Source organism: Heterodontus francisci, chromosome 37 (assembly GCF_036365525.1).
Source record: "Heterodontus francisci isolate sHetFra1 chromosome 37, sHetFra1.hap1, whole genome shotgun sequence".
In the NCBI taxonomy this organism is placed as follows: domain Eukaryota; kingdom Metazoa; phylum Chordata; class Chondrichthyes; order Heterodontiformes; family Heterodontidae; genus Heterodontus; species Heterodontus francisci.
In genome coordinates this window covers 19,509,371-19,536,243 of record NC_090407.1, presented here as the reverse complement: position 1 = coordinate 19,536,243, position 26,873 = coordinate 19,509,371, and the positions used below count along the sequence as shown (strand labels likewise).

At 46.5% G+C, this 26,873-nt stretch overlaps 1 protein-coding gene across 2 annotated transcripts in view; it reads left to right on the top strand.

Moving 5' to 3' along the window:
* Positions 1–23,089, top strand: part of ccdc187 (coiled-coil domain containing 187) — a 54,751-nt gene extending 31,662 nt beyond the window's left edge. Inside the window, exons 6-12 of one of the 2 annotated variants that reach the window (XM_068017214.1) lie at positions 6,544–6,649; positions 10,128–10,288; positions 11,297–11,359; positions 15,015–15,140; positions 15,924–16,039; positions 16,760–16,857; positions 17,024–23,089. In XM_068017214.1, the coding sequence (XP_067873315.1) occupies positions 6,544–6,649; positions 10,128–10,288; positions 11,297–11,359; positions 15,015–15,140; positions 15,924–16,039; positions 16,760–16,857; positions 17,024–17,178 (825 nt within the window). In that variant the 3' untranslated portion in view covers positions 17,179–23,089. Of the gene's footprint in view, positions 1–6,543; positions 6,650–10,127; positions 10,289–11,296; positions 11,360–15,014; positions 15,141–15,923; positions 16,040–16,740; positions 16,858–17,023 lie in introns of both variants that reach the window. The other variant, XM_068017215.1, reaches the window with a different exon arrangement.
* Positions 23,090–26,873: the final 3,784 nt, after the last annotated feature.

The following is a 26,873-nucleotide window of genomic DNA, read 5'->3' as shown; positions in this document are numbered from 1 at the left end:
CAGTACCCCAGGACATGCGCGATGCCAACATCATCACCCTCTGTAAAAACAAAGGTGACCGCGGTGACTGCAACAACTACCGTGGAATCTCCCTGCTCAGCATAGTGGGGAAAGTCTTTGCTTGAGTCGCTCTGAACAGGCTCCAGAAGCTGGCCGAGCGCGTCTACCCTGAGGCACAGTGTGGCTTTCGTGCAGAGAGATCGACCATTGACATGCTGTTCTCCCTTCGTCAGATACAGGAGAAATGCCGTGAACAACAGATGCCCCTCTACATTGCTTTCATTGATCTCACCAAAGCCTTTGACCTCGTCAGCAGACGTGGTCTCTTCAGACTACTAGAAAAGATCGGATGTCCACCAAAGCTACTAAGTATCATCACCTCATTCCATGACAATATGAAAGGCACAATTCAACATGGTGGCTCCTCATCAGAGCCCTTTCCTATCCTGAGTGGTGTGAAACAGGGCTGTGTTCTCGCACCCACACTTTTTGGGATTTTCTTCTCCCTGCTGCTTTCACATGCGTTCAAATCCTCTGAAGAAGGAATTTTCCTCCACACAAGATCAGGGGGCAGGTTGTTCAACCTTGCCCGTCTAAGAGCGAAGTCCAAAGTACGGAAAGTCCTCATCAGGGAACTCCTCTTTGCTGACGATGCTGCTTTAACATCTCACACTGAAGAGTGCCTGCAGAATCTCATCGACAGGTTTGCGTCTGCCTGCAATGAATTTGGCCTAACCATCAGCCTCAAGAAAACGAACATCATGGGGCAGGACGTCAGAAATGCTCCATCCATCAATATTGGCGACCACGCTCTGGAAGTGGTTCAAGAGTTCACCTACCTAGGCTCAACTATCACCAGTAACCTGTCTCTAGATGCAGAAATCAACAAGCGCATGGGTAAGGCTTCCACTGCTATGTCCAGACTGGCCAAGAGAGTGTGGGAAAATGGCGCACTGACACGGAACACAAAAGTCCGAGTGTATCAGGCCTGTGTCCTCAGTACCTTGCTCTACGGCAGCGAGGCCTGGACAACGTATGCCAGCCAAGAGCGACGTCTCAATTCATTCCATCTTCGCTGCCTTCGGAGAATACTTGGCATCAGGTGGCAGGACTATATCTCCAACACAGAAGTCCTTGAAGCGGCCAACACCCCCAGCTTATACACACTACTGAGTCAGCGGCGCTTGAGATGGTTTGGCCATGTGAGCCGCATGGAAGATGGCAGGATCCCCAAAGACACATTGTACAGCGAGTTCGCCACTGGTATCAGACCCACCGGCCGTCCATGTCTCCGCTATAAAGACGTCTGCAAACGCGACATGAAATCGTGTGACATTGATCATAAGTCGTGGGAGTCAGTTGCCAGCGTTCGCCAGAGCTGGCGGGCAGCCATAAAGACAGGGCTAAAATGTGGCGAGTCGAAGAGACTTAGTAGTTGGCAGGAAAAAAGACAGAGGCGCAAGGGGAGAGCCAACTGTGCAACAGCCCCGACAAACAAATTTCTCTGCAGCACCTGTGGAAGAGCCTGTCACTCCAGAATTGGCCTTTATAGCCACTCCAGGCTCTGCTTCACAAACCACTGACCACCTCCAGGCGCATATCCATTGTCTCTCGAGATAAGGAGGCCCAAAGAAGAACTAAATTTAAAAGAAGGCTGCTCGTGTCATTAAGGTTGCCAAGCCCAGGGGTAGAGTGGCAGGTTAGTTGGGTAAGTGGGTAGTGTATTAGTTTAGACGTCCAGTTAGTGGAGTGAGCAGTTAGTGTATCAGGTTAGACCACCGGTTAACGGAGTGAGCAGGTGGTGTGCTGGGTAACACTCAATGCAGAGAACTGTGAGGAGAATTGAGCACTCCATCCCATAATAATCTGCGACCAGAGTCCCCCAGGTCTTGACCAGTAGCTGACCTTAAACAGGAACTGATTCTGAGCCTGGGTACAGGGTAACTGCTGTTTAACTCTCTACCTTGGCTGCTTGGTGTAAATTGGGGAGGAGTGAGAATCGGTTCCTCTGAAGGACGATGTGACGACCCTGGTAGCCCAATAGTTTGCAAATACTCACGCACTGAGTGGCTCTTTGGTGAGATACTGGAAGAGATCCAGCAACCTCCGAACTGACCCAACAAGGAACAGTTAAAGCAGAATCGTGTGGTGGAAGTGGAATTCAGCTCCCCCATGTGGAAACAGAACAAATTACAGAAGTTGCATTAAAGGAGAAGTTTTATAAAAACCTCCCTTATGCCCAGTGAGGACGTGCTTTTAAAATTAGAACTGTCCAGTGAGGAATTTGGTGGGTTCTCTTTGACATATTATGTCGGGTCCAGGTTATGTCTGTGCAATTTCTTGGAGGAATTCCATGTTGAACTTGTGTTCAGTGAGGATTTTCCATTTCGGTCCTTGGTTCAAGTTCCTCTCCAGAGACTTGAGCAAAAAATTTGGGCTCACATTCCCAGTGCCAGCACTGAGGGAATTCTGCACCATCAGATAGGCTAGCTTTCAGGTAAGTGTTAAACCGAGGCCCTGTTGGCTTTCTCAGGTGGTTATTAAAGATCCCAAGACGCTATTGGAAGAAGAACAGGGGAGTTCTCCCTGGTGTCCTGGCCAATATTTATCCTTCAATCAATGTCACTAAAACAGATTGTTTGTCATCACATTGCTCTTTGTGGGATCTTGCTGTGTGCAAATTGACTGCCATGTTTCCTGCATTCTTCTTCTTCTCTTCTTTTGGGCCTCCTTATCTCGAGAGACAATGGATACGCGCCTGGAGGTGGTCAGTGGTTTGTGAAGCAGCGCCTGGAGTGGCTATAAAGGCCAATTCTGGAGTGACAGGTGCTGCAGAGAAATTTGTTTGTTGGGGCTGTTGCACAGTTGGCTCTCCCCTTGCGCCTCTGTCTTTTTTCCTGCCAACTACTAAGTCTCTTCGACTCGCCACAATTTAGCCCTGTCTGCATTATAGCAGTAATTACATTTATGTGAAGCATATTGGGATGCCTGAGATTATGGAAGGTGCTATATAAATGCAAATCTTACTCTTTATTTTCTCTTCCTCACTTTCATTTTTGTCTTTCACTCCCCCTTCTGTGTGTGTGTCTCTCTTTCTCTCTCCCTCTCTCTCTGTCCCCCCTCTATCTAACACTCTGTCTGTGTCTCCTCCTCGCCCCCTCCATGTCTGTCTGTGCTCTTTGTCTCTGTCCCCCGATCACACACACACACATGCTCTCTCTCTCTCTCGCGCGCGTGCTCTCTCTCTTTCCCGACCCCCATTAGCTGTGGCTGTCCCCCCACCTCTTTTTGTTTTCTCTCACGAGAAAGGTGACGATATATCCAAGTAAGTTACCTGGGTGCACATCCACTGCTCCCAGGGTCTGTGCTCTTTTCCTGCTCTGTGCTAAATGAGCTGATCTCCATTCTGTTGGAAATGGGCCTCCCTCCATGGGCTAAAGATGGGAGAAAGGAAATCAGCCTATCTTCCAGTTCCCGATCTCCATCCAGCATTCTGCTCTCGTGGGCAGGTTCAGCTGTGAGGCCTTCCACGGTCAAATAGCACACTGACAGTCACTTTTTAGGCTCAGACAAGGGAATGCTGCTTCAGCAAAAAAACAAATGGTTAGCCAGCACACTCCTGGATCTGTTTAGAACCTAGATGATAAATTTCATTGGGCCATTCACCATGGGAGGAGATCATTATATCCACGTCCAATCCAATCCTCACTCCACACACGTATTTTCTAGCAGGGATCATTGCCTAGCGATATTGGCCAAAAGAGCCAGCATCCTTTCCTTCCTGCCATCCCCTCCCACTCCCCCCACCTGAGGCACTGAGGCAAATTGTTACATACTAACTTGCACCTGACTCCACAGACTGGGGCTCAAATGGGACCTTCCAGTTCCCTATAACTCGCCAGCGAGTATCTCTGTCCCTAATCTCCCAGCCACTGGTCCCCTGTGGTTTTTTGACATTGTACAGACCTTTACTGTGGCTGCCTGTTCCATTTCTGAGTGCAGAGGTATGTTCTGAGTGGTTGTTGGATAAACCTACTCCAGGACAAGGGTGACCTAGTGACTGCAGATATTCACCTTTCTTCAGTGTTTCTGAGCTACTTGTAGATTATCGAGTCAAAAAAAAAACAAACATTAAAGTTTGTCATTTATTCTTGCAGCCTGTTGCCCAATGGTTTCAGTGTCACCAGGCGTTGGGTCAGAGGTCAGAACCTTTGCCCCCTCCTGATCCAAAGGGCACTGAGGCCAAATACTGTCGCCCGAGCTGGGTTCAACCAAATTTGCACAGATGGGTGATTCAACAACAACTTGCATTTCTATAGCACCTTCAGTGTAGTGCAACATTTCAAGGAGGAACTTAAAACAGTCACCATCAGCAGGGAAAAGGAACTAGGAAAACTATTAGAGCTAAAGGCTGACAAGTCCCCAGGACCTAATGGCTTGTATCCTAGGCTGTTAAAAGAAGTAGCTGCTGAGATAGTAGAAGCTTTGGTTATAAGCTTCTAAAATTTCTTAGATTCTGGAAGGGTCCCAGTGGATTGGAAAATTGCAAATGCAACACCTTTCTTCAAGAAAGGAGGGAGACAGAAAGCAGGAAACTATAGGCCAGTTAGCCTTACATCTATCGTAGGGAAATTGCTAGAATCTATTATTAAGGAGGTTGTAGCAGGATACTTAGAAAATCATAATGGTATCTGACAGAGTCAAGATGGTTTAATGAAAGGGAAATCATATTCAATTAATTTATTCGAGTTCTTTGAGAAAGTGACAAACAAGGTAGATAAAGGGGAACCTGTAGATGTGGTGTACTTGGATTTCCGAAAGACATTTGATAAGGTGCCACATCAAAGGTTACGACACAAAATAAGAATAGGGGGTAATATATTAGCATGGATAGAGGATGGGTTAGCTAACAGGAGGCAGAGAGTAGGGATAAATGGGGCAATTTTGGGTTGGCAAACTGTAACTAGTGGAGAGCCCCAGGGAGCAGTGCTGGGGCCTCAACTATTTCTGTGCTGATCTCAGCCTGTGGGCCCCTGGGAGGAAGAGGCCAGTATCTCTCTTTTTAAAAACTAATAGTAATACATTTCCTGGGAAATGACTGATTTTCTGGTAAGCAGTGGTGTTGATCAGAAGTGGAGGGTGTCAATTTAATGTAAAGCCCCTGACTCTAGGGTCCTTGAGGCTCTGTCACTGGCCTGCTGTGACCCAGTCTTCTAGTTTTGCTTTTACTCTGGATTAGCATTAAACTGTTTGATTTTACCGGTTTCTAAGCTTCTGCTTCCTGGCACAGGCGCTGGTCAGTGTTTCATTTCCTGTCAAAGCACTTGAGAGAATTGCCGCTGAAATTCCCCACCAACTCAGAGTTTGCTGTGACCACCTACTGCTCTGATCAGCCTATCAGTCTTGCTCTCTCACCTTCCCCTCCTACAGGCATAACTGGTTTGAAATGAGCTACAGTTCATGAATCAGGGGAGTGGGACATGGTGACTTCCTCTTGCAGAGAGCCAGAACAGCCTCAGTGGGCTGAATGGCCTCCTTCTGTGCTGTAGACATTCTATGATTCTATATGTCCCTGTCCTGATAATCCCACACAGTTTAACCATGTTTCGATTGTTTAACCCCTTCCCTTTCCTCCCCTCCTGAAGGTGCTGACTCTCACTGGGGTTCAGGTCCCCTCCTCTCCTGAAGGTGCTGACTCTCACTGGGGCTCAGATCCCCTCCTCCCCTGAAGGTGCTGACTCTCACTGGGGTTCAGGTCCCCTCCTCTCCTGAAGGTGCTGACTCTCACTGGGGCTCAGATCCCCTCCTCTCCTGAAGGTGCTGACTCTCACTGGGGTTCAGGTCTCCTCCTCTCCTGAAGGTGCTGACTCTCACTGGGGTTCAGGTCCCCTCCTCCCCTGAAGGTGCTGACTCTCACTGGGGTTCAGGTCCCCTCCTCTCCTGAAGGTGCTGACTCTCACTGGGGTTCAGGTCTCCTCCTCTCCTGAAGGTGCTGACTCTCACTGGGGTTCAGGTCCCCTCCTCTCCTGAAGGTGCTGACTCTCACTGGGGTTCAGGTCCACTGGTTCAGGCTGCTGTCCATTATGAAACTTTGGCGATTCATAATGATTATGATTAGAGATACAGCACTGAAACAGGCCCTTCGGCCCACCGAGTCTGTGCCGACCATCAACCACCCATTTATACTAATCCTATACTAATCCCATATTCCTACCAAACATCCCCACCTGTTCCTATATTTCCCTACCACCTACCTAATGGTTGAGCTCGGACTGGAGTGTTGTCAGACTAGTCAGCCTGACCCTTTCCTCTCGCAGTGTTCACTCACTGGATCCCAGCAGCAGTGTGAACCATGGCTGATAGTCGGCCCATGCTCTTTGTATCCTGCCCTCCACTTTTCTTTTCATGTTCTTTTCACTTGAAGTCTGTCCCATGCTTTATTCCCAGGATTTTCCAATTTCTGTTTACCTGTAGAGGATTTTAAGTAAAGATTTTCCTGAGGCTGGTGGTGTGACTAACCTTATACCTGTGTTGGAATTGTAGGAAGTGGCCAGGAGGTTACAGGAGGAGGAAGAGCTGAGGAACCGGAGAAGACTGGCACTCGAGGCTGAACTGTCTGGAGCTGGAGAAGAGATGCACAGGCAGAGAGGTAACTCCAAGATGGCTGAGGCTGAGTAGCCCCTACTTGAGACTGATATTTGGTGCTGTTCAGATGCCTATTGCAAACATTGGTTCCTGTGTGGGAATGTTGGGCTTCACTTTGCAATGGAATACTGGGAGAGAATCTGCTGGATTTTCTTGTGCCTTCCATGTGTGTGAACTCTTCATTCATTCATTCATTCATTCTCTCTCACACTCGCTCTCTCTCTCGCGCGCTCCCTCGCAGCCTCGCGCGCTCACCCGCGCGCTCGCTCTCACTCCCTCTCGCGCGCTCTCTCTCACACACCTTCTCATTGTTTTGGAAATTATCTTCTGCCATTGCCTGGTTGTGTAATATTCGCTCTCAGTTTCTGTCTCCAGGTATTTGTCCTTTTGCCTATGCTGGGACTAATCATTATTTCTGGCTGATTGAGGTCTTACTCTTGGCGGCTGGTGATGGGAGCTCCATTTGTGGTAAAATCAAAATCTTTGTTTATCAGCTGGGCCTTCAGATTTCTAACCATCAATTAAAAACCAACCAATGGGAGTTGGGACCTGAAAGAGCTGGGTATAAAACACAGAGGGCAATGTTTCACTGACTCCGTTTCCCAGATCAAACTGACATGAACATCGAACCCCGGGATGAGTCGTGTGTCGGACTCTCGAGCATTCACCTCTTTTTTGGCCCAGAGGATGTTTATTTGCTGTTCTCTATTGGCTCTGCACTGGCCAAATCTCACTACTCAGAAACTGCACAAACATGAAATTCTGGAGCTTGTGAGAAACCTTTGGACTGTGAGGTAGAGGTAAGTTTGTTGTTGTTGTCTTTGATTCACAAGCAATATTACAATGGAGGTTGCATATTCATTCTTGGGATGTGGGAGTCACTGGCAAGATTGGCATTTATTGCCCGTTCATTGAGCTTTGATGCTACTGAGTGGCTACTGCACAAGGGAGTTAAGTGTCAACTGCGTTGGTGTGGGATTGGAGTCATGTATAGATCCAGACCGGGTAAGGACCACAGGTTTCCTTCCCTAAAGGATGTTAGTGAATCAGTTGGGTGTTTACGACAATCCCAACAGCTACATGGTCACTTTTACTGATACCATCTTTTTATTTCCAGTTTCAAATTCTTAATCTACTCTAATTGGTACTCCTGTTCTCTGGATAACCCCATTATACCTCTTAACAATGAGCAGAGAGCCTGTCCCAGTGCACATGGGGTTAAATGACCAAAACCCTGTCATGAAGCTGGGCGATGTTATTTCATTGGGTCAAATCCGAATACCCCATCAATGTTGTGTTCAGTGCCAGTTTCTTCCTAATAAATTCTGCCTGTAAAGTTCAGAACCAGCTGTGTTGAACAAGACTGAATCCTTTAAAATATTCTTTTCATCCTTTTCCTGTTACTAGCCCATCTGCTTTGTGTTTGCACGTGGAGGAATGCACCAATCTGAGAGCTACTATCCCAGGGATGGTAATGAGGGCCCGAGCTCTCATTACTTTGGAGATAATGGGGCGGACTCCCTCGGCAGGCGAACTCCCACGGGAGACAGGAGCACAAGGTGGTCGATGAGTGGAGTAACTCCAGATACCTTGCACCAAGGCTCCCAATATCCTCGGGGCTCAGCTCACGATCAGGCTCTTGGTGAGGGGTCAGGGCCAGGCCAGGGCAGTGGGAGCTGGGGAACCTGACCAGATGGTGTGAGAGAACCTGTCCGTGCAGAACACCCATTAGGAGGGAGGAGACTTTCCTGCGGCCTACCAGCCTCAATTCAAGAGACAAAGGCTTTTGCATGAAGCATGTCGTCCATGAGAGAGTCGGGAAGAGGAGAGGTCACATTCGAAGCGACAGTACGGAAATCCATCCAAGTGTCAGGAGTGGTGAGGCCCCACCTGCCCGGACCATCTAGAGGGTCCAGACCATCTTGTAGGGCCCATAATCAATGCTTTTCATGGTGCAGGATTCTTACGATTCTTAAAACCAAGTTCTGTTCCAAGAAAGTTTTCAAGATTCGTTTTCAAAACTACTGAGTAACTGGAGTTTCGAAATCTGCAGACTGGTTGAAAAGAAAGAACAAACTTGCATTTATATAGCACCTTTCGTGACCTCAGGATGTCCCAAAGCACTTTACAACCAATGAGGTATTTCTGAAGTGTAGTTACTGTTATAATGTAGGAAACACAGCAGCCAATTTGTGCACAGCAAGCTCCCACAAACAGTGCTGTGATGATGCCTAGTTCACTCGTCTTCAGTGATGTTGGTTGAGGGATAAATATTGACCAGGACACTGGGGTGAACTCCCCTGCTCTTCTTCCAAATACTGCCATGGGATCTTTTACATCCACCTGAGAGGGCAGACGGGGCCTTGATTTGAAAGACGGCACCTCTGACAGTGCGGCATTCCCTCCGTTCTGCACTGGAGTGGCAGCTTAGATTTCTGCCTCCAGTTTTAGGAGTGGGACTTGGAGCTGCAATCTTCTGTCTCCAAGGCGAGAGAGTGCTACCCGCTGAGTGACAGCTGCCACCACTCCTCGGGGGCAGTGGGGGGTCGGCTGGTATGTGAACCAGTGAGTAGGGAACACTACCCCGATCGATCCATTGAATTTTATAGCACAGGAGGAGGCCATTCTGCCCATCGTGTCTGAACTGAGTATCCAAGAGCTGTCCTCTCAGTCCCATTTCCCTGGCCCTTTCTAATTCCTGCCCAATTCTCTCTTTTATTCACTTTCCTTTTTAAAGCTATTTTGGATTCTGTTTCCACTACTTGGAGTGTTCCATGTCCCAGTAATAGTCCCCCTAATCTCCCTTTATTCTTTTGCTGACCTTTAAGGTTCTGCCATCTAGTTATCTATTGATGGAACTGGATTCAACTGCTTACCTTCTCGAAATGCCTTATAAATTTTCAGCCCCTTGATCAGATCTCTTTTGGTGAAAGGTATTCCAGCTTTGGTGTTCTCTCAGCTTTTAAAACGTTTGTTTAATACAAAAAGGCTAGAAATGACCAGATATAACTTACTAAGTAGCTTTCTTTTGAAGCTGTAGGTCGGACTAGGTGCTTCCAGTCAGTTGGTCAGTGCTTTGCACGGTAACGACTGTACTGAGCAACGGCCGCACATGTTCACACCACCTTTTGTAGAGTGGAGCACATTACTGGGGTGGGGGAGTTGGGGGAATCGAGAGAGACAGCATTTGATGGTTGAGGTGACCAGTGTTGTTGGACACAACAACTTGTTTGGTGAGAAGTGGCGAAAGTCAACCAAAGCTCCTGCACTGGATCACTATCTAATAACTTTTTCTCCCCCTCCCCGTTAGACATTGGTTAGGCTCGGTTGTGATGCCTGCCCAAGTGGAATAGCCAGTCCCCACTTGCACGTGAAGATTAACCGGTTGGGAGTCCAAGGTCCTGGGTAGTGCCCCATTTACACAAATCTGCAATTTAAGGAGAGCTGAATGTAAAAGTTTTTTGGTGTGTTTTTTTCTACAGGAAAGAGATTGTGGCGTGGACACGGGCAGAATCCTCTCGAGCGGGAGGTTGCACAGCTGAATATCAAAGATTCCTACGAGAGTGACCGGGAGCAACTCCAGCGAGATGAAGCATTAGCCCGGCTGTTACAGGAGGAGGAGGAAGTGAGGATGGTGCAGCTGGTATGTGAACTCGATCAGGGCATTCGGGGTTTCGGGTTATCGATTAGGGGGTCAACCAGCAGTCATTAAAGTGGGGTTGAGTTGCTCCATTCAATAGTTTAATGGAGTTAAGTATCCAATTGTCATTATGGTCACTGAAGGTTCACTGAGACCTTCCTATCTCTGTAACTCTGTTCAGCCGTATAGCCCTCTGACCTCCTCTGATTCTGGTCTCTTGACCATTTTCAACACTCTGCCGTTGGCGGCCATGCCTTCAGTTACCAAGGCCCTCAGCTCTGGAGTTCTCTCCTTAAACCTCTTCACCTCTGTACCCCTCTCCCCTCCTTTAAAATCTACCTCTGACCAAGCTTTTGCTCATCTCTCCTGATAGCTCCTTATGTGGCTTGGTGTCAGATTTTAACTCCGTGTTCCTGTGAGGTGCCTTGGAACATTTTACTACACTAAAGGCACTACACAAATGCGAGTTGGTGTTGTTGAGAGGGTCCCTCATTAACCATGGCAACTCCACATTAGCCCAATTCAATGTTAAGCTTTCACTAGAATTAAATTTGGAGACAGTTCACTGTACTGGCACATTTCTATGTGAGTTAGAAACCGGGTTAATCAAAAGAAAAAGCAACATAAAGTTTGAATTTTCAATTGGAAATGTTTCTGGCCGAGGGAGTGGGGTTTAGAGAAATGAAAAGGAGTGTTTCTCTTCGAGCGATGACTTGGAATCGGACTCCATTTTGAAAGCAGCTGAGCCAAAGTAGTTTAACTTTTTTAAATGTGGTGGTGGATAAATCCGTGTTTGGGAATGGGATGGAGTTCCAGGGAGAAGTACAGACGTTCAAATCTCTATGTCCCAGGTCCCGAATGTGTCTCTGGTCTACCGGCCTTTTCTTGCCTCATGCCCTGAGAAGCAGCTGCGGATTCGATATCAAGTATTACTGCACTTGTCTTTTCACGCTGTCCTACTACTTTCTCCCATATAATCCCGACCTTACATTCCAACTAATTCTCTCACAGAAATCACGGAGCCAAAGGAACCAGGAGGAGGACTTCCGGACAGCACAGGTTGCACAGGATGAGGTAATGTCTTGGCAATTAGCTCCTATCTTTATTACTTATGTCTAGGTCAGTGTACTGAGCTGGGGTGGGCTCAAACAGAGAACCTTCACTCTATCTGGATGCACCAGATACTGAACCAAGATTACCTTAACTTTGGTAGATGGAATATCTGGGCAGGTGGATGCGTGGGTAGGCCAGGCCAGGCCTGGCCTGGCCTGGGTGGGTAGGCCTGGCCTGAGTGGGTAGGCCTGGCCTGGGTGGGTGGGTAGGCCTGGCCTGGTGGTACAGAGTGCTGAGCAGTGGGATGTCTCCCAGATATTGAATTTGAGATTAATTTTGGTGATTTCCATTCTGGCCCCAGAGCAAGGTCTCGATCTCAGCTCATCCAGCAATGAGAAGACTGGGGCACCTGCTACCTCAGTCTGGTGGTGACCTTGATCGTGTTAATAATAGGTGTCGGCGTTAGCCCAGGGGACAGCACTTGTGCCTCTGATTCAGAATGTCATGGGTTCAAGTTCAACTGCAGAGACTTGAGTGCGTAATCCTGCCCGACTCTCCCAGCGCAGTACTGAGGCAGTGCTGCACTGTTAGAGGTGCCGTCTTTCAGATGAGACGTTAAACCGAGGTTCTGTCTGCTCCCTCAGGTGGGTGTAAAAGATCCTATGACATTATTTGAAGAAGAGCAGGGGCATTCTCCCCTGTGATAAAAACAAGAAGTGCTGGAAATACTCAGCAGGTCCGGCAGCACCTTTGCAGAGAGAAGCAGAGTTCACGTTTCAGGTCAGAGACCCTTCTTCAGACTCATCACTTTACTGAGTGTTGAGTCTTGAGTGATGTTGGAGCTGCACCCATCCAGGCAAGTGGAGAGTATTCCATCACACTTCTGACTTGTGCCTTGTAGATGGTGGACAGGCTTTGGGGAGTCAGGAGGTGAGTTACACGCCACATAATTCCCAGCCCCTGACCTGCTCTTGTAGCCACGGTATTTATATGGCTACTCCAGTTAAGATTCTGGTCAATGGTAACCCCTTGGTGTTAATAGTGGGGGATTCAGTGATCGTAATGCCATTGAATGTCAAGGGGAGATGGTTGGATTCTCTCTTGTTGAAGATGGTCATTGCCTGGCACTTGTGTGGCATTAATGTTACTTGCCACTTATCAACCCAAGCCTGGATATTGTCCAGATTTTGCTGCTTCTGGGCTGCTTCAGTACCTGAGGAGTCGCAAATGGTGCTGAACATTGTGCAATCATCAGCCAACATCCCCACTTCTGACCTTTATGATGGAGGGAAGGTCATTAATAAAGCAGCTGAAGATGGTTGGGCCTAGGACACTACCCTGAGGAACACCTGTATTGATGTCCTGGGACTGAGATGATTGACCTCCAACAACCACAACCATCTTCCTTTGCACTAGGTATGACTCCAACCAGCGGAGAGTTTTCCCCCGATTCCCATTGACTCCAGTTTTGCTAGGGCTCCTTGACGCCATACTCGGTCAAATGCTGCCTTGATGTCAAGGGCTGTCACTCTCACCTCACCTCTCGAGTTCAGCTCTTTTGTCCATGTTTGGACCAAGACTGTAATGGGGTCAGGAGCTGAATGGCCCTGGCGGAACCCAAACTGAGCAGATTATTGCTGAGCAAGTGCCGCTTGATAGCACTCTCAACGACCCCTTCCATCACTTTACTGATGATCGAGAGTAGACTGATGGGGCAGTAAATGGCCGGGTTGGATTTCTCCTGCTTTTGATGCACAGGACATACCTGGGCAATTTTCCACATTGCTGGGTAGATGCCAGTGTTGTAGCTGTACTGGAACAGCTTGGCTAGGGGCGCAGCGAGTTCTGGAGCACAGGTCTTCAGTACTATTGCCGGAATGTTGTCAGGGCCCATAGCCTTTGTAGCATCCAGTGCCTTCAGTCGTTTCTTGATATCACGTGGAGTGAATCGGATTGGCTGAAGATTAGCATCTGTGATGCTGGGGACCTCCGGAGGAGGCCGAGATGGATCATCAACTCGGCACTTCTGGCTGAAGATGGATACAAATGCTTCAGCCTTGTCTTTTGCACTGATGTGCTGGGCTCCCCCATCATTGAGGATGGGGATATTTGTGGAGCCTCCTCCTCCTATCGGTTGTTTAATAGTTCACCAACATTCACGACTGGATGTGGCAGGACTGCAGAGCTTCGATCTGATCTGTTGGTTGAGGAATTGCTTAGCCCTGTCTATTGCATGCTGCTTCTGCTGTTTGGCATGCAAGTAGTCCTGTGTTGTAGCTTCACCAGGCTGACACCTCATTTTTAGGTATGTCTGTTGCTGCTCCTGCACTCTTCATTCAGCCAGGGTTGATCTTCTGGCTTGATGGTAATGGTAGAGTGGGGGATATGCCAGGCCATGAGGTTACAGATTGTGGTTAAATACAGTTCTGCTGCTGCTGATGGCCCACAGCGCCTCATGGATGCGCAGTCTGAGTTGCTAGATCTGTTCGAAATCTATCCCATTTAGCACAGTGGTAGTGCCACACAACACGATGGACGGTATCCTCAATGTGAAGTCGGGACTTTGTCTCCACAAGGACTGTACGGTGGTCATGCATCTGCGGCAGGCAGATTGGTGGGGACGAGGTCAAGAAGGTTTTTCCCTCTTGGTTTCCTCACCACCTGCCGCTGGCCCAGTCTAGCAGCGATGTCCTTTAGGGCTTGGTCAGTGGTGGTACTACTGAGCCACTCTTGGTGAAGTTCACATTGAAGTTCCCCACCCAGAGTACATTCTGTGCCCTTGCCACTCTCGGTGCTTCTTCCAATTGGTGTTCTACGTGGAGAAGCACTGATTCATCAGCCGAGGGAGGGTGGCAGGTGGTAATTCGTGGGAGGTTTCCTTGCCCATGTTTGACTTGATGCCACGAGACTTTATGGGGTCCGGAGTCGATGTTGAGGACTGCCAGGGCAACTTCCTCCCAACTGTATACCACTGTGCCACCAACACTGGTGGGTCTGTCCTGCCGATGGGACAGGACATACCTGGGAATGGTGATGGTGGTGTCTGGGACATTGTCTGTAAGGTATGATTCCGTGAGTTTGACTATGTCAGGCTGTTGCTTGACTAGTCTGTGGGACAGTTCTCCCAATTTTGGCACAAGCCCCCAGATGTTAGTAAGGAGGACTTTGCAGGGTCGGGAGGGCTGGGTTTGCCGTTGTCATTTCCAGTGCCTAGGTCGATGCCGGGTGGTCCGTACAGTTTCATTCCTTTCCTTAGGCTTTGTAGCAATTTGATACAACTGAGTGGTTTGCTAGGCCATTTCAAAGGCAACTACATTGCTGCGGGTCTGGAGTCGCATGTAGGCCAGACCAGGTAAGGACAGCAGATTTCCTTCCCTAAAGGACATTAGTGAACTAGATGGGTTTTTACAACAATCGAAAATGGTTTCATGGACTAGCTTTTAATTCAAGGTTTATTAATTTATTAATGCCACCATCTGCTGTGGTGGGATTCAAACCCATGTCTCCAGAGCATTAGCCTGGGGCTCTGGGTTACTCGTCCAGTGACATTACCATTATGGCATAACCTCCCTCTTTTTCTTTTTATAAAACATTGCTTGTATGAAACGTGCTGTCTATTTTGCCTTTGATTTGACAGAAGCTAAGGCCTAACTAAGAGTAAGTCTGCTTCTACCAGGAAATAGCCAAATACATCCAGAGTCAAGAACTGAAAGCCCACAAGCAGGCCAAGGGGCTGGATCAGAAATTGATGAGGGAGTATTCGGGAGAAAGCAACGATTCCTCGGAGAGGCAGAAGAGACAGGTAGGGAAAAGAGCATCAAATCAGGGATGAAAAAACGTCTTCAGTTTCTCGTACAGTTCACCAATTTGACCCAAGAATCCAATTTGTTTGATTTAACCAGTGATTAAATATATCAAACATCAAACAATTAGAGTCGTAGCACAAAATATTGGTGCAATATTCTATTGTCCTGCATTACTTGGTTTGGGGTTTGTACCAATGTTTGCCTGCATGGTAAGATCCCAATCGTAGAGTGATACAGGACTGGAGGTGGCCAATCGGCCCATCATACCAATCTCTGTGCTGCCACATGGAGAGTGGAGCTTCCAGCAAATGCTGCTAGCAAATGGCTCAGATAATTAATAGCCAGGATCAGGAGCCTCTGTGTCTGCTGGGCCGTGGAGCCTGATTTCAACTGTTTTCCTCCCCCATTATTTCCTGAATGTGGCTGTTTCCCCAGTTCTGTACTGGATGGGCTAAGCATGGCCATAACCTCACTGAAGTTGCGATTCTTCCTTTGTTGGTTATCAGGCAGTTTGACCGGGTCCAACCTCACCCAATGTCTGTGCATACTGCAGCAGCAGTCACTGAATATCAATCGGGTGCAGGAATGCTGCGCAAACATTCCCCGTCTCCAGCACAGGATGCACGAGGTTAGCTGTAACTCAGCATTGACTGGGAGTCAAACCAGAGACACCCCCTCATGTCTGTACCTCCATTACTGAGTTACCTGGTGAGCCATTGGGTAAGGGGAATGGGGTGTTGGGTGGCCTAGTTTTGATTGGTGTTCTCTTTCATTTTCAGGGTCAAGCAGGCTCCACTGGACAAGAGCGACTGAACTCTGAAGGATTCCCATCTCCGAGCGGTGAGCAGACGCCCGAGAGAGGGGCATCTCCCACAGAGCAGCTGCAGCGATCTAGGTACATGCTCCCAGTGATATCACTGGCAGGTGTGGATACAGCCAGTGCCAGAGGGCCAGGGGACAAGTGGAATGGCTTCAAATGTTTCCTCAGTGAAGTGGGGGTGGGGGGGGGTGAGGGTTTGTGACTCTCCCCCACTTTATATCTGGAATTTTTCTTTTCTCCCAGGCTTTCCCCGGTTTCTACTGAAGTTGTCGACTCCCTTTTGCAGGCTATTCCAGGATGTTTACATCTGTATTAGAGGGGGGGGAGGATGCTATTTCCTGTCAATGTCACTGAAAAGTAATTGGGTGCAGTGACCCCTATATTACCCCAAACACACACCCTCCCCCCACCCCCGAATAGAACCAAGGACGACCAAAACATGGCTGGCATCAATAAACCCAACCCAGACAGGGCCCTAAAGCTGGGAAAGAATGGTCTGCATGCTTCAGCTGTTCACTGAATAAATTCCCCACGCTGCGCAGCAAGCGAAGGGGTCCCTTTAACTATCATCGTTGAAAGAAACAAGAGTTGAAACTCATTCTTTCCACCTACAGAGAAATGAGAAACCTGCCCACCTGAATATAGATGGTGCTTGGGGCTGTCCAAAGAGTCAAAGTTTCCATAAGACTACGGGTTAACAGGAGTGAATTATTGCTGTGGTGGATGTATAATAATCTCTTTTCACCGTGTGTGTTTTCGTGATTTTTTTTTTTTAGAATTCTTTTTCTGCTGCAGGTATCTGTTCCCCAGGAACATTGCAGAGGAACTAGATCCAACCTTCAAAGCCAAAAACACTGAGCACTCGTCTGACCTGTTCCCCGCTGTTTCACCAGGTAACGGCATCACATTCACCATCATGGGGCAATAATCTGAGATATAAACACCCCGAGCCCCTCAATGAAATTCCAGCCTGTAATTTCCTCCCAGTTATCCCGTATTCTTTGTACAATATTTTTGTCCACCTCTCAGCTGATAATTTGTATACTTCTCCTGCCACAGCCTTGCCTCACTCCCATGCGGTGCCACCGGACGGTTTCTATGACTACCTGGATGACTCCTCGGAGCCAAAGTTTGTTCCGCCAACCAGGCGACAGGACGAGAAGCTGGTGAGACAGAAATCGAAGGAGAAGAAAGAAGGATGCAAACAGCAGTGAGGGCGCCTGGGCTGTGTAATGGACTGAATGTGATGGCCAGCCCAGGAAGCCTCTGTCTATACACGCACACACACACGCACACACACACACATGTATTGTTCATCATTTATGCTCCAGGTAATGGACTGAACATGATGGCCAGCCCAGGAAGCCTTACACACGCACACACACACACGCACACACACACACGCACACACACACACGTATTGTTCATCATTTATGGTCCAGGTTTCCGCAGCAGACTTTGCTTGAAGCACGCGTGAAATATTCCCCTGTGTTGTGCACCATTGAATCTGAGTGGAGCAGCTTCTCGCACTGGCTCCAGGTGTGTTAGGAGTGTGTCCTGGAGCCGACGGCTGCCGGATTATGGGTCCGGTTCTGAATTTGGCAATGTGCTGCTGGGCTTAATACCAATGATGAAAGGAGGGAGGGAGGGTCAGGGGTGCTCTCAATGCAGCAAGCAGCTTCAGGTCTCAAGTGAATGACCAACTGGCTTAAAGCAACTTGGAAATGGTCATTTCATTGCTGAACCTGATGGATTTGAATTCAAACCCGTCTCCTCCCTCCCTTTTTTTTTTCCTGGACTCTCCAGAGCTGAGGCAGAGACACTGATTGTTCATGCTCCGTGTAGCTGGCCAGGTGTGGGACCTGCTTGCCCATGCATTGTTGTGTTATTTATGTAAAGTCTGTGTTGCTGGAGGTGAGAGATATCAGAGTTGGGGAATGGCGCTTGTCACTGCCAACATTGAACTGTCCCGGGTCGAGTCAGGTGCAAGGTGAAGCTCCTTCTCCTCGGCCCCAATCTCAGGAGACTGGTTCCATCAGTCAGGCTTCTTTACTAGTGCTCACATCTGCTCTGTGCTCGGCGGGGTCGGGGGGGCTTACAAACAGGCCATCTTATCCCTACCCTCACCATATGAGTCTCCTGGACTCGCCACTAGGGGCTGCTAGATTCCCATCTTCCTACTGGAAGCAGGGAAAAGTGCTGTATGTCACAGGCTGACTCAGCACAACCAAAAATCACATCCCATCAGAGAGCTGCAGGAAGTGAAAGCCTGGGCCTCTCCACTTAGGACCTGTGTTCGATGTTAAATGCCCCATTGCAGCCTCCCCCCCCCCCACCCAACCCCCACTGAGAGTTTTAGTGACTTTACACATCTGGAAGATCACAGCTTTGATCCTTTGTCTGTGCTGGAATAGTTGATCGTCAACTGCACTGTCTAACCTGGGCACACTGCAGGGAAATCAGCCAGTGGTCTCACTGCACATCACAAACTGATGACTCCAGCTAGAGGTGAGAATATGGAGATAGGCCCCGAACATTACTGCAACTTAGGCTTTAAATATTTTGAGTTATTTAGGATAAAATTGCGACAATTCCATTCTAGGTCATTACTTGGGTGTATCTAACCCATTTTTTTTCCTCTTCTTTTTTTTCTTTTTTCTTACAGTGTAGAGGGAGCTTTACTCTGTATCTAATCCATGCTGTACCTGTCCTGGGAGTGTTTGATGGGGACAGTGTAGAGGGAGCTTTACTCTGTATCTAATCCATGCTGTACCAGTCCTGGGAGTGTTTGATGGGGACAGTGTAGAGGGAGCTTTACTCTGTATCTAATCCATGCTGTACCAGTCCTGGGAGTGTTTGATGGGGACAGTGTAGAGGGAGCTTTACTCTGTATCTAATCCATGCTGTACCAGTCCTGGGAGTGTTTGATGGGGACAGTGTAGAGGGAGCTTTACTCTGTATCTAATCCATGCTATACCAGTCCTGGGAGTGTTTGATGGGACAGTGTAGAGGGAGCTTTACTCTGTATCTAATCCATTTTTTTTTTTGAACTGAACCATGTAGTGCCTGCGGGAGTTTCCACTTTATGTGTATCTAACCCAGTTTTTTTTTTTGTCCTGGGAGTGTTTGATGGGACAGCGTAGAGGGAGCTTTACTCTGTATCTAATCCATGCTGTACCTGTCCTGGGAGTGTTTGATGGGGACAGCGTAGAGGGAGCTTTACTCTGTATCTAATCCATGCTGTACCTGTCCTGGGAGTGTTTGGTGGACAGTGTAGAGGGAGCTTTACTCTGTATCTAATCCATGCTGTACCAGTCCTGGGAGTGTTTGATGGGGACAGTGTAGAGGGAGCTTTACTCTGTATCTAATCTATGCTGTACCTGTCCTGGGAGTGTTTGATGGGGACAGTGTAGAGGGAGCTTTACTCTGTATCTAATCCATGCTATACCAGTCCTGGGAGTGTTTGATGGGACAGTGTAGAGGGAGCTTTACTCTGTATCTAATCCATTTTTTTTTTTGAACTGAACCATGTAGTGCCTGCGGGAGTTTCCACTTTATGTGTATCTAACCCAGTTTTTTTTTTTGTCCTGGGAGTGTTTGATGGGACAGCGTAGAGGGAGCTTTACTCTGTATCTAATCCATGCTGTACCTGTCCTGGGAGTGTTTGATGGGGACAGCGTAGAGGGAGCTTTACTCTGTATCTAATCCATGCTGTACCTGTCCTGGGAGTGTTTGGTGGACAGTGTAGAGGGAGCTTTACTCTGTATCTAATCCATGCTGTACCAGTCCTGGGAGTGTTTGATGGGGACAGTGTAGAGGGAGCTTTACTCTGTATCTAATCTATGCTGTACCTGTCCTGGGAGTGTTTGATGGGGACAGTGTAGAGGGAGCTTTACTCTGTATCTAATCCATGCTGTACCAGTCCTGGGAGTGTTTGATGGGGACAGTGTAGAGGGAGCTTTACTCTGTATCGAACCCATTTTTTTTTTTTTTGCAAATTTCCATAGTTTAATTGGAACAGGTCACTGAAAAGTTCAAATCATTTTTTGCATTGATCCTTTTTTAATTCATTTTATGTCCACAAAACACTGAAATATGTAATGCCATGAGCCCATGCTGTACCTGTCCTGGGAGTGTTTGATAGGACAGTGTACAGGGAGTTTTGTAGAGATTGTCAATTTCTAGTCTTCCATTGGCAGCCTGTAATTTCAGGTTTTAGATTTATAACAAATTCCTTTTTGGAAAAATGAGCTTCAGTCTGTAAATTGTCCGGTGTGTGTCGGGATTTGAGAGGGTTGCACCTCCAGCAACTTAATGCTTTGTTTTGTTATGCTGTCAAAAAAGTGTATGTTTATAGGATTGTAAATGACACGCATGCAGTTCCAGGGGGAAAACTCCTCTCAGTTCAAATGTCTTGGTGTTTGTAGCAGGCGAGGCAGTGTCACAGTCTGTGCTGGTTTTAAGGGTTTTGCCCTTTAAATTTTGTGCCAGGTTTGACTCCTGTTCCCTGCCCAAGGAGGATGGTCAGTGATTCACCTGGTCCCTGGGTCTAAGTGCAGCTTGAGTCAGACACTAGTTGTTGCAGGCTGACTCATTGATCCATTGCTCACCTGTGCAGTATCATCCTGTCACAGAGGCAGTTCTGTATCAGTGAGGAGGGGGCTGCTGGAGGTTGAGATACAGAACCAGACACCAGATCCCTTGAATCTTCTCTCTCCTGTTGTTAAAGTTTATCCCTGGTGCCTACTGTCAATGATTTGAAGGGTGACTAAAGAGGTTTCACTAAAGCCACAATTTCCCGACCTACCCCTCTCTGTCCTGCTGCTGTGTCACGCGATTTCCCTGCTGTAAGTCGTGGGCCAGATTTGGTGTGTGACATCACACAATAAACCCTGCCAATGTTAACCCTTAGCTGCACAAAATCCAGCAATGCTTTTAAAAAGCTCTCGTTAGGCAGCCTGGTATCTAGAAACAAATCTGCCACACTTGGAATTCTCAATGTTTTTAAAGCGGGAATGTCACTTTATAACTCTGTTGTCAGTTCCTTCAATCCAATGTCCCAGCTAATGCCGAAACTTTCAAACTAGATGCACTCTGGACCCCAGTTCTGGTTTGCTAATGTTCGTTACCAAGTGAAAACAGTAATTGTCATTTTCAGGAAATGATTTTCATTAGCAGTTTCTGTTCCGTATATTAACTCATCAGCAGATACAGACATCTGATCCTGATGGTCAGCAGTCCGATCTTGGAAAGTTGATTTCTCCCCAGGGCCCCCTTCATGTCTGATCACATGCTACAACCTCACGGAGCTTCTAATTTTACACTTTCTTCACCTTGACTGCCCTGCAGAGTTGCCGAGCAGCCCTGTGATTATTGGCCTGAGAGATCCAGCACTGGTGGAAGTAACAAATCGAAGCTGGCAGGAGGGGTGAGAACTTGTGGCAAAGGAACTGGGGATTTCAGATAAGTTGGCAATAATGAACGTGCAAGGGCAGATGCACATGAACACGAGGGGAGTTCTGGGGAAAGTTTGGAGCTTGTTTTCTTAGAGCTGAAACAAGCTTCTAGTTTGTGTTTTTCTGATTTTACAAGTCAGCGTTGATCCAATATGTCTCAAACTGGAGATAAATTAGAAAGTCCCCAATCTGAGGCCTGGCCAGATTCGTCATCTGCTGTGTCACAAACCTTCCTAAACTCTCCAGCGATACTGAACCACAGACCAGACCCTTAAATTTGTCTCTTATTTGATGGTGTTTTAAAGTCTTGCCCTAGTGCCTGCCCTCTGCTATTTGAAGGATGGTGAGCACAATACTGATATTTCACAAATCTCTATTTCCTCCTCTCTCCTACCAGTCAGCGCCTCGTATGGTGACCAGTTGCATAATCTGAACCAGTGTGAGTCCTCCAGAAGAACTCTTTCCTTTCTGCACCCTTGAAATGGAGTGAACAATCAAGCAGGGGGCAGGAGTGTTCGCCCAGTGACATTCCCAACCTGCAGGGGGCAGGAGTGTTCACCCAGTGACATTCCCAACCTGCAGACGGTTGGGTTATGGCAGCAAGGTTTTCCCCTCCTGGGGTAAATGTATACCCATGTATGAATCCCAGTGGCTTCAGAACGGCTGATACAAGAGTCGTTGCTGGGGTGAAGGTCAAATCCATGACCTTCAGTTGGGAAGTAAGTGCTTTATCCGATGTCGCTGTGGCCAATAAACAATCAATATCTGCTTATGGCAACAAACAAAGGCTACGAGCCACTGGTATCTATTCTGGATCGGATGGGGCATTTGTCGACCATGTGCATTAGAGGCACTGAGTTATCACAGTCATGGCCATTCCAATCACAATCACCAGCTTCAGAATTCCCTGTGGGAGAACCCCTAGTCTTGTGATCATCAGATCATGTGAAGAGTGGCTGATCCATTGAACCAACACAATAACATACTCATTTACCTAACCCATGATCTATTGATCACATTCACTGACCTCCAGGCATATTAATTTGACACTGCCCCAACCCCAAAAAGTAGTTGTTTTCATCCAAGTGTTTCAATGTGTGTTACTTTTAAAGCTTCCTTAAAAGTAGACTTTTTTGGGTGTAATTTTTTAATGTTTTCCCACAAACTTGGTGCACAATTTGCCTGCAGTGCTATACCCATGCCCTGGTTGCAGACTCCAGCATTGGAAGATGGTTGAACCATCAGCTGGTCCCAGACTGGGTCATAGACTTGAAGGAATTAAAGTTACATTCTGCCCCATTCTCTCCAACATGACCAGCTATCTGTGAGGGTAAAACTGTGCCTGTCCAATTTCTCTCAAATAACCCTAAGAATTACCTCCTGACCTCTATCCTAGAGGAGAATGGGGAAGTCACCTGTCTGTCTCTAAAATGGTCCATTGAAAAAAGATTCAGTAACGGTTTCTCCCCCCAAAAAAACCAGATGATTACCCTCTCTCAGTCTGAGAATTCCATGTGTGTTGTAATGTCTGCTCTTTGAAGAGGGGATTATTTAATTTCTATTAGCTTTGAGTCAGATAGTAACTGATTTGCCTTAGCCCACACTAGCAGTTTTGTATTTTCTTTGACTATATGTATTACTCTGTCCAAAAAAATAAAGCACTGCTCATAAAGACTTTAAGACTCTGGAGTCTTTGAGTTTCAGAACTGATTTATAAAGCCTGCCTTTGTGATTTGAAATCTGGTCTCTTTGCAGTCAGGGAACAAGTAGCAGAATGGATAGCAAGCTGGCTACATAATCAGAAAACAGGGAGTAGGGGTTAAAGGTAGTGACTCCGATCAGCAAATGCTGGAAGTAGTATTCCAGGACCACTGTCGTTCACTCTTTACATAAACGATTTGGACTCTGAGTCGGAGGTCCAGTTGCAAAATTTGCAGATAAGTCCACATTGGGGGTTGTAGTTAATACAGAGAAGAACTCCAATTAAAACACAGCAAGACATTAATAAACTTGCAAAATGGGTGTGTAATTGCCAACGGATCTTCAATATAGATAAGTGAGGTAATACTGTTTAGTAGGAGGAATAAAGAGGCCACTAATTCCTTGGGAAATAAGTGTCGACATGGGGTAGAGGAAAAAATGGTTTTGGGGTTACAGATATGCAAATCACGATAAGTAGCAACACCGGTTAATAAGGGCATTTCAAAAACAGCAAAGCACTAGGGTTAATTGCTAGAGGGATACAATTGAAAAGCAGAGAAGCTATGTTAAACTTGTATAGAAACATAGTAAGACTACACTAGGAATACTGTGAACAGTTCTGGTTTCCGTATTATAAAAAAGGATATAGAGGTACTGGGAAAGGTGCATAGAAGATTTATTAGGACTAACCTCTTAGTTCTGGTATCATTCTCACAGGAAAGATTGAATATGCTGGGGCTCTTTGGAAAAGAGAAGACTGAGAGGTGACCAGTGAAAGGTCTTCAGGATTATGCAAGTTTGACAGGGCAGGCAAAAAGGCGATATTTCCACTTGCAGGAAAGACCAAAACTAGGGGTCATAAATATAAGATAGTCACGAATAAAACCAGTCGGAAATTCAGGAGAAACTTGCTACCACAAAGAGCAGTTGATGTGAATAGCAGAGATTCATTTAATGGGAAGTTAGGTAAACACATGAGGGAGAAAGGAATAGCCGGATATGTTGATGGAATTGGATGAAGTGGGATGGGAGAAGGCTTGTGTGGAGCATAAATACTGGCATGGAGCAGGTGGGCTGAATGGCCTGTTTCTGTTCTGCAAATACTTTATAATATTTCTGAATTTTAAAGTATATATCAGTCTCACTCCTGTTTTCTCCACTCTGCCTCTCTCCCTGATTTGTGTAACTATTATAACAGTACAGTGCTTCTCTGAACAGTTTTGTAGGATGCAGCCCAAGGATTACTCGAGTCCCTTTGTAAATGACTGGTGCCTACTCCACTTCTTTTTCTCTCAGCCTCCTCTGCATCACCCTCTCTCTCCCTCCCTCTGCCCCTCTTTCTCTCTCCCCACCTCCTTCCTGCTCTCTCAGATGCATCTCCCTCTTTCGCACCTCTGTCTCCCTCCCACTCCCATCCTCCCACACCTCTTACCCCCCCCCCCCACCCCACCCACCACGCTGTCGCTCTCTGAAATATAGCTGGGATTGGAAATGTTAGCATTAAAGTTAGTGACAGTCAAATAATCTCATACCATTGCACTGCTGCAGGTTGAAAGCTGGGACAATGCGTTGAGTTTCCTATGGAGTAGTTGATTGCAGACCTCACAGAATGATGAGAGTTGGTGGGCTGGAGAGATGGAAGACTGTTCCTTCTCTCCATAGAGAGAATACCAGACAAATTGAAGTGATTTATTATTTTTTACCCCTTATAGGGACTAAACCAAATCAGGAGTACACCCCTATGAATCCCCTTTATGCAAGTTCAAACCAGACAAATTCTCATAGACACTTATTTGGTCCAAAGAATTGTACTAGCTTTCCCTCAAAGTAAGAAAACCAACAGAGAATGTTACCATCTTTTGGATAGCCTATTTTTAATAATTATGGCTAAGTCATACATATCCCAGATATAAGGGTCTGGGAATTCTCTTCAATATGTATCTCTCCACTTAGACACAGAGAGGAGGTTCTTTGTAGTTGTATACAGAATGCTACATGAGACAATTTATTAATTTTTATAGATTTATTAATGAATTTAACATGCAATGCACTTCTAAGTGGATAAGTATATCATAATATCAAATATTACTAAAAGATTTAATGCATAATCTTATTTCTAACATAGAATCCAAAAGTTTAACCTTGCTGATGTTACAGCAAATATATCTTGGAATATCTAGAATATCCATCAAGATTTAAAGTAAATGTTTTTACTTAAATTCCCCCTAGTTAAGAAGCATTGAGGATTCAACACTTCTAATCATTGCTTCAAAACCTCTCCTGTTTATACTGTTTCTGAAGTGTCATCTGACTTTTAGCATATAGATGTGACCTTCCTGTGTATGTTTATCTTCCTTTTAAAATTCATATCTTTAATTGCCATCTCCACTTAATGTTTTACTGGAATTCCTTTGCTTTTGAAGTTGTGAGCATTTATCTGGTCAAATGTTTATAATTGTGTTTACTTAACCTCTTGTTCCTGTAAGTCCATTCCATTTATTGTTTCATTATCTATATTTGCCCTTTCTATGGCACCCCAAAGCAACCGTCAGAGCCCACCTGTCTGCACAAACCAATTAAAAGTTTATTGCTACCTCTTACTGACAGGATATTTCAATGTGTGTGTTTATCTTCCAAGCCCCTGACAACAGAGACACAAATGGATTTGCCAACTTGTTTCTGGTTCATAACAGGGACCTTGAAATTCTTTAATTCTACTTTCTTAAAGGGGAATGTCAATGAGTCTAAAAAACCTGACCATTTATTCAATCTTTAATTCTAAATGGTATAATATTTAAACTATTTCTAAATTCTACTTAATTAAGCCTATCATACCTCTATTCCATCACAAAATCATCTGCAGCAGAAGCCTGGAAGGATGTTCTCTACTGACTAACTCGGAGCTGATTGATTGGAGTAACTTGTGTTCTTGATGCATGGTAGGTCTGGGCTCGGTGTAGAGTAGATTTTCAGTAAATTATTGGGGGGGAGGGGGAAGGATAATCGGAACTGGGCTCCTACCCAGCAGAGAGGCCATGTCTTCAGGAGAGGGGAAAATAGGTGAAAGGATGAAAAGTCAGAGACCTGAAACATTTACTCTATTTCTCTTTTCACAGATGCTGCCTGACCTGCTGAGTATTTCCAGCACTTTGTCTTTATTAAAGAGGAAGCTTGTTTTGTGGCTCTGCTTCTATTATTAATCCATTGAATAAGAAACTCGTTTTTGAAACCTTCCTGGCAGTCACTCGGCTTCTGGTCACCTTGGCACAGACTGATTGTGTCTGTACCTACCTGGTTCCCTAACTCTAATATTGATGCACCGTTTCCTGGGGAAGTCTTCAATGTTTCTGAAATGGAGAGAGTTGGAACTGAGTGACTGGGTCTGGGATAATCTTGTGCCCAGTTTTGTGAAAGTCTTTCAAACCTTTCCCCAGGTGCATCGAACTGCCGTTACAGCTGGGTTCAATGGGAGAGGACCTGCTTTTCAGGGTTCAGTATTTAGCAGGTGAACCCCCTCCTCCTAAAATACAGCCAACCACTTCCCCATACATACATCCAAAACCACAGAAGCTGAATTAGAAGAATATATTTATTTACTTATAACCATGGTATTTAAACAAAGTCAGGGAATATATTACACTGAACAAAGAGAGGTAGAGTGTGAAAGCTGCACAGCATAGCTACATTCAGTTAGACACTGGCTCAGAGCGGAGCACTGAAGTACCGTTACCCATTAAGCATTCAGGAAATCA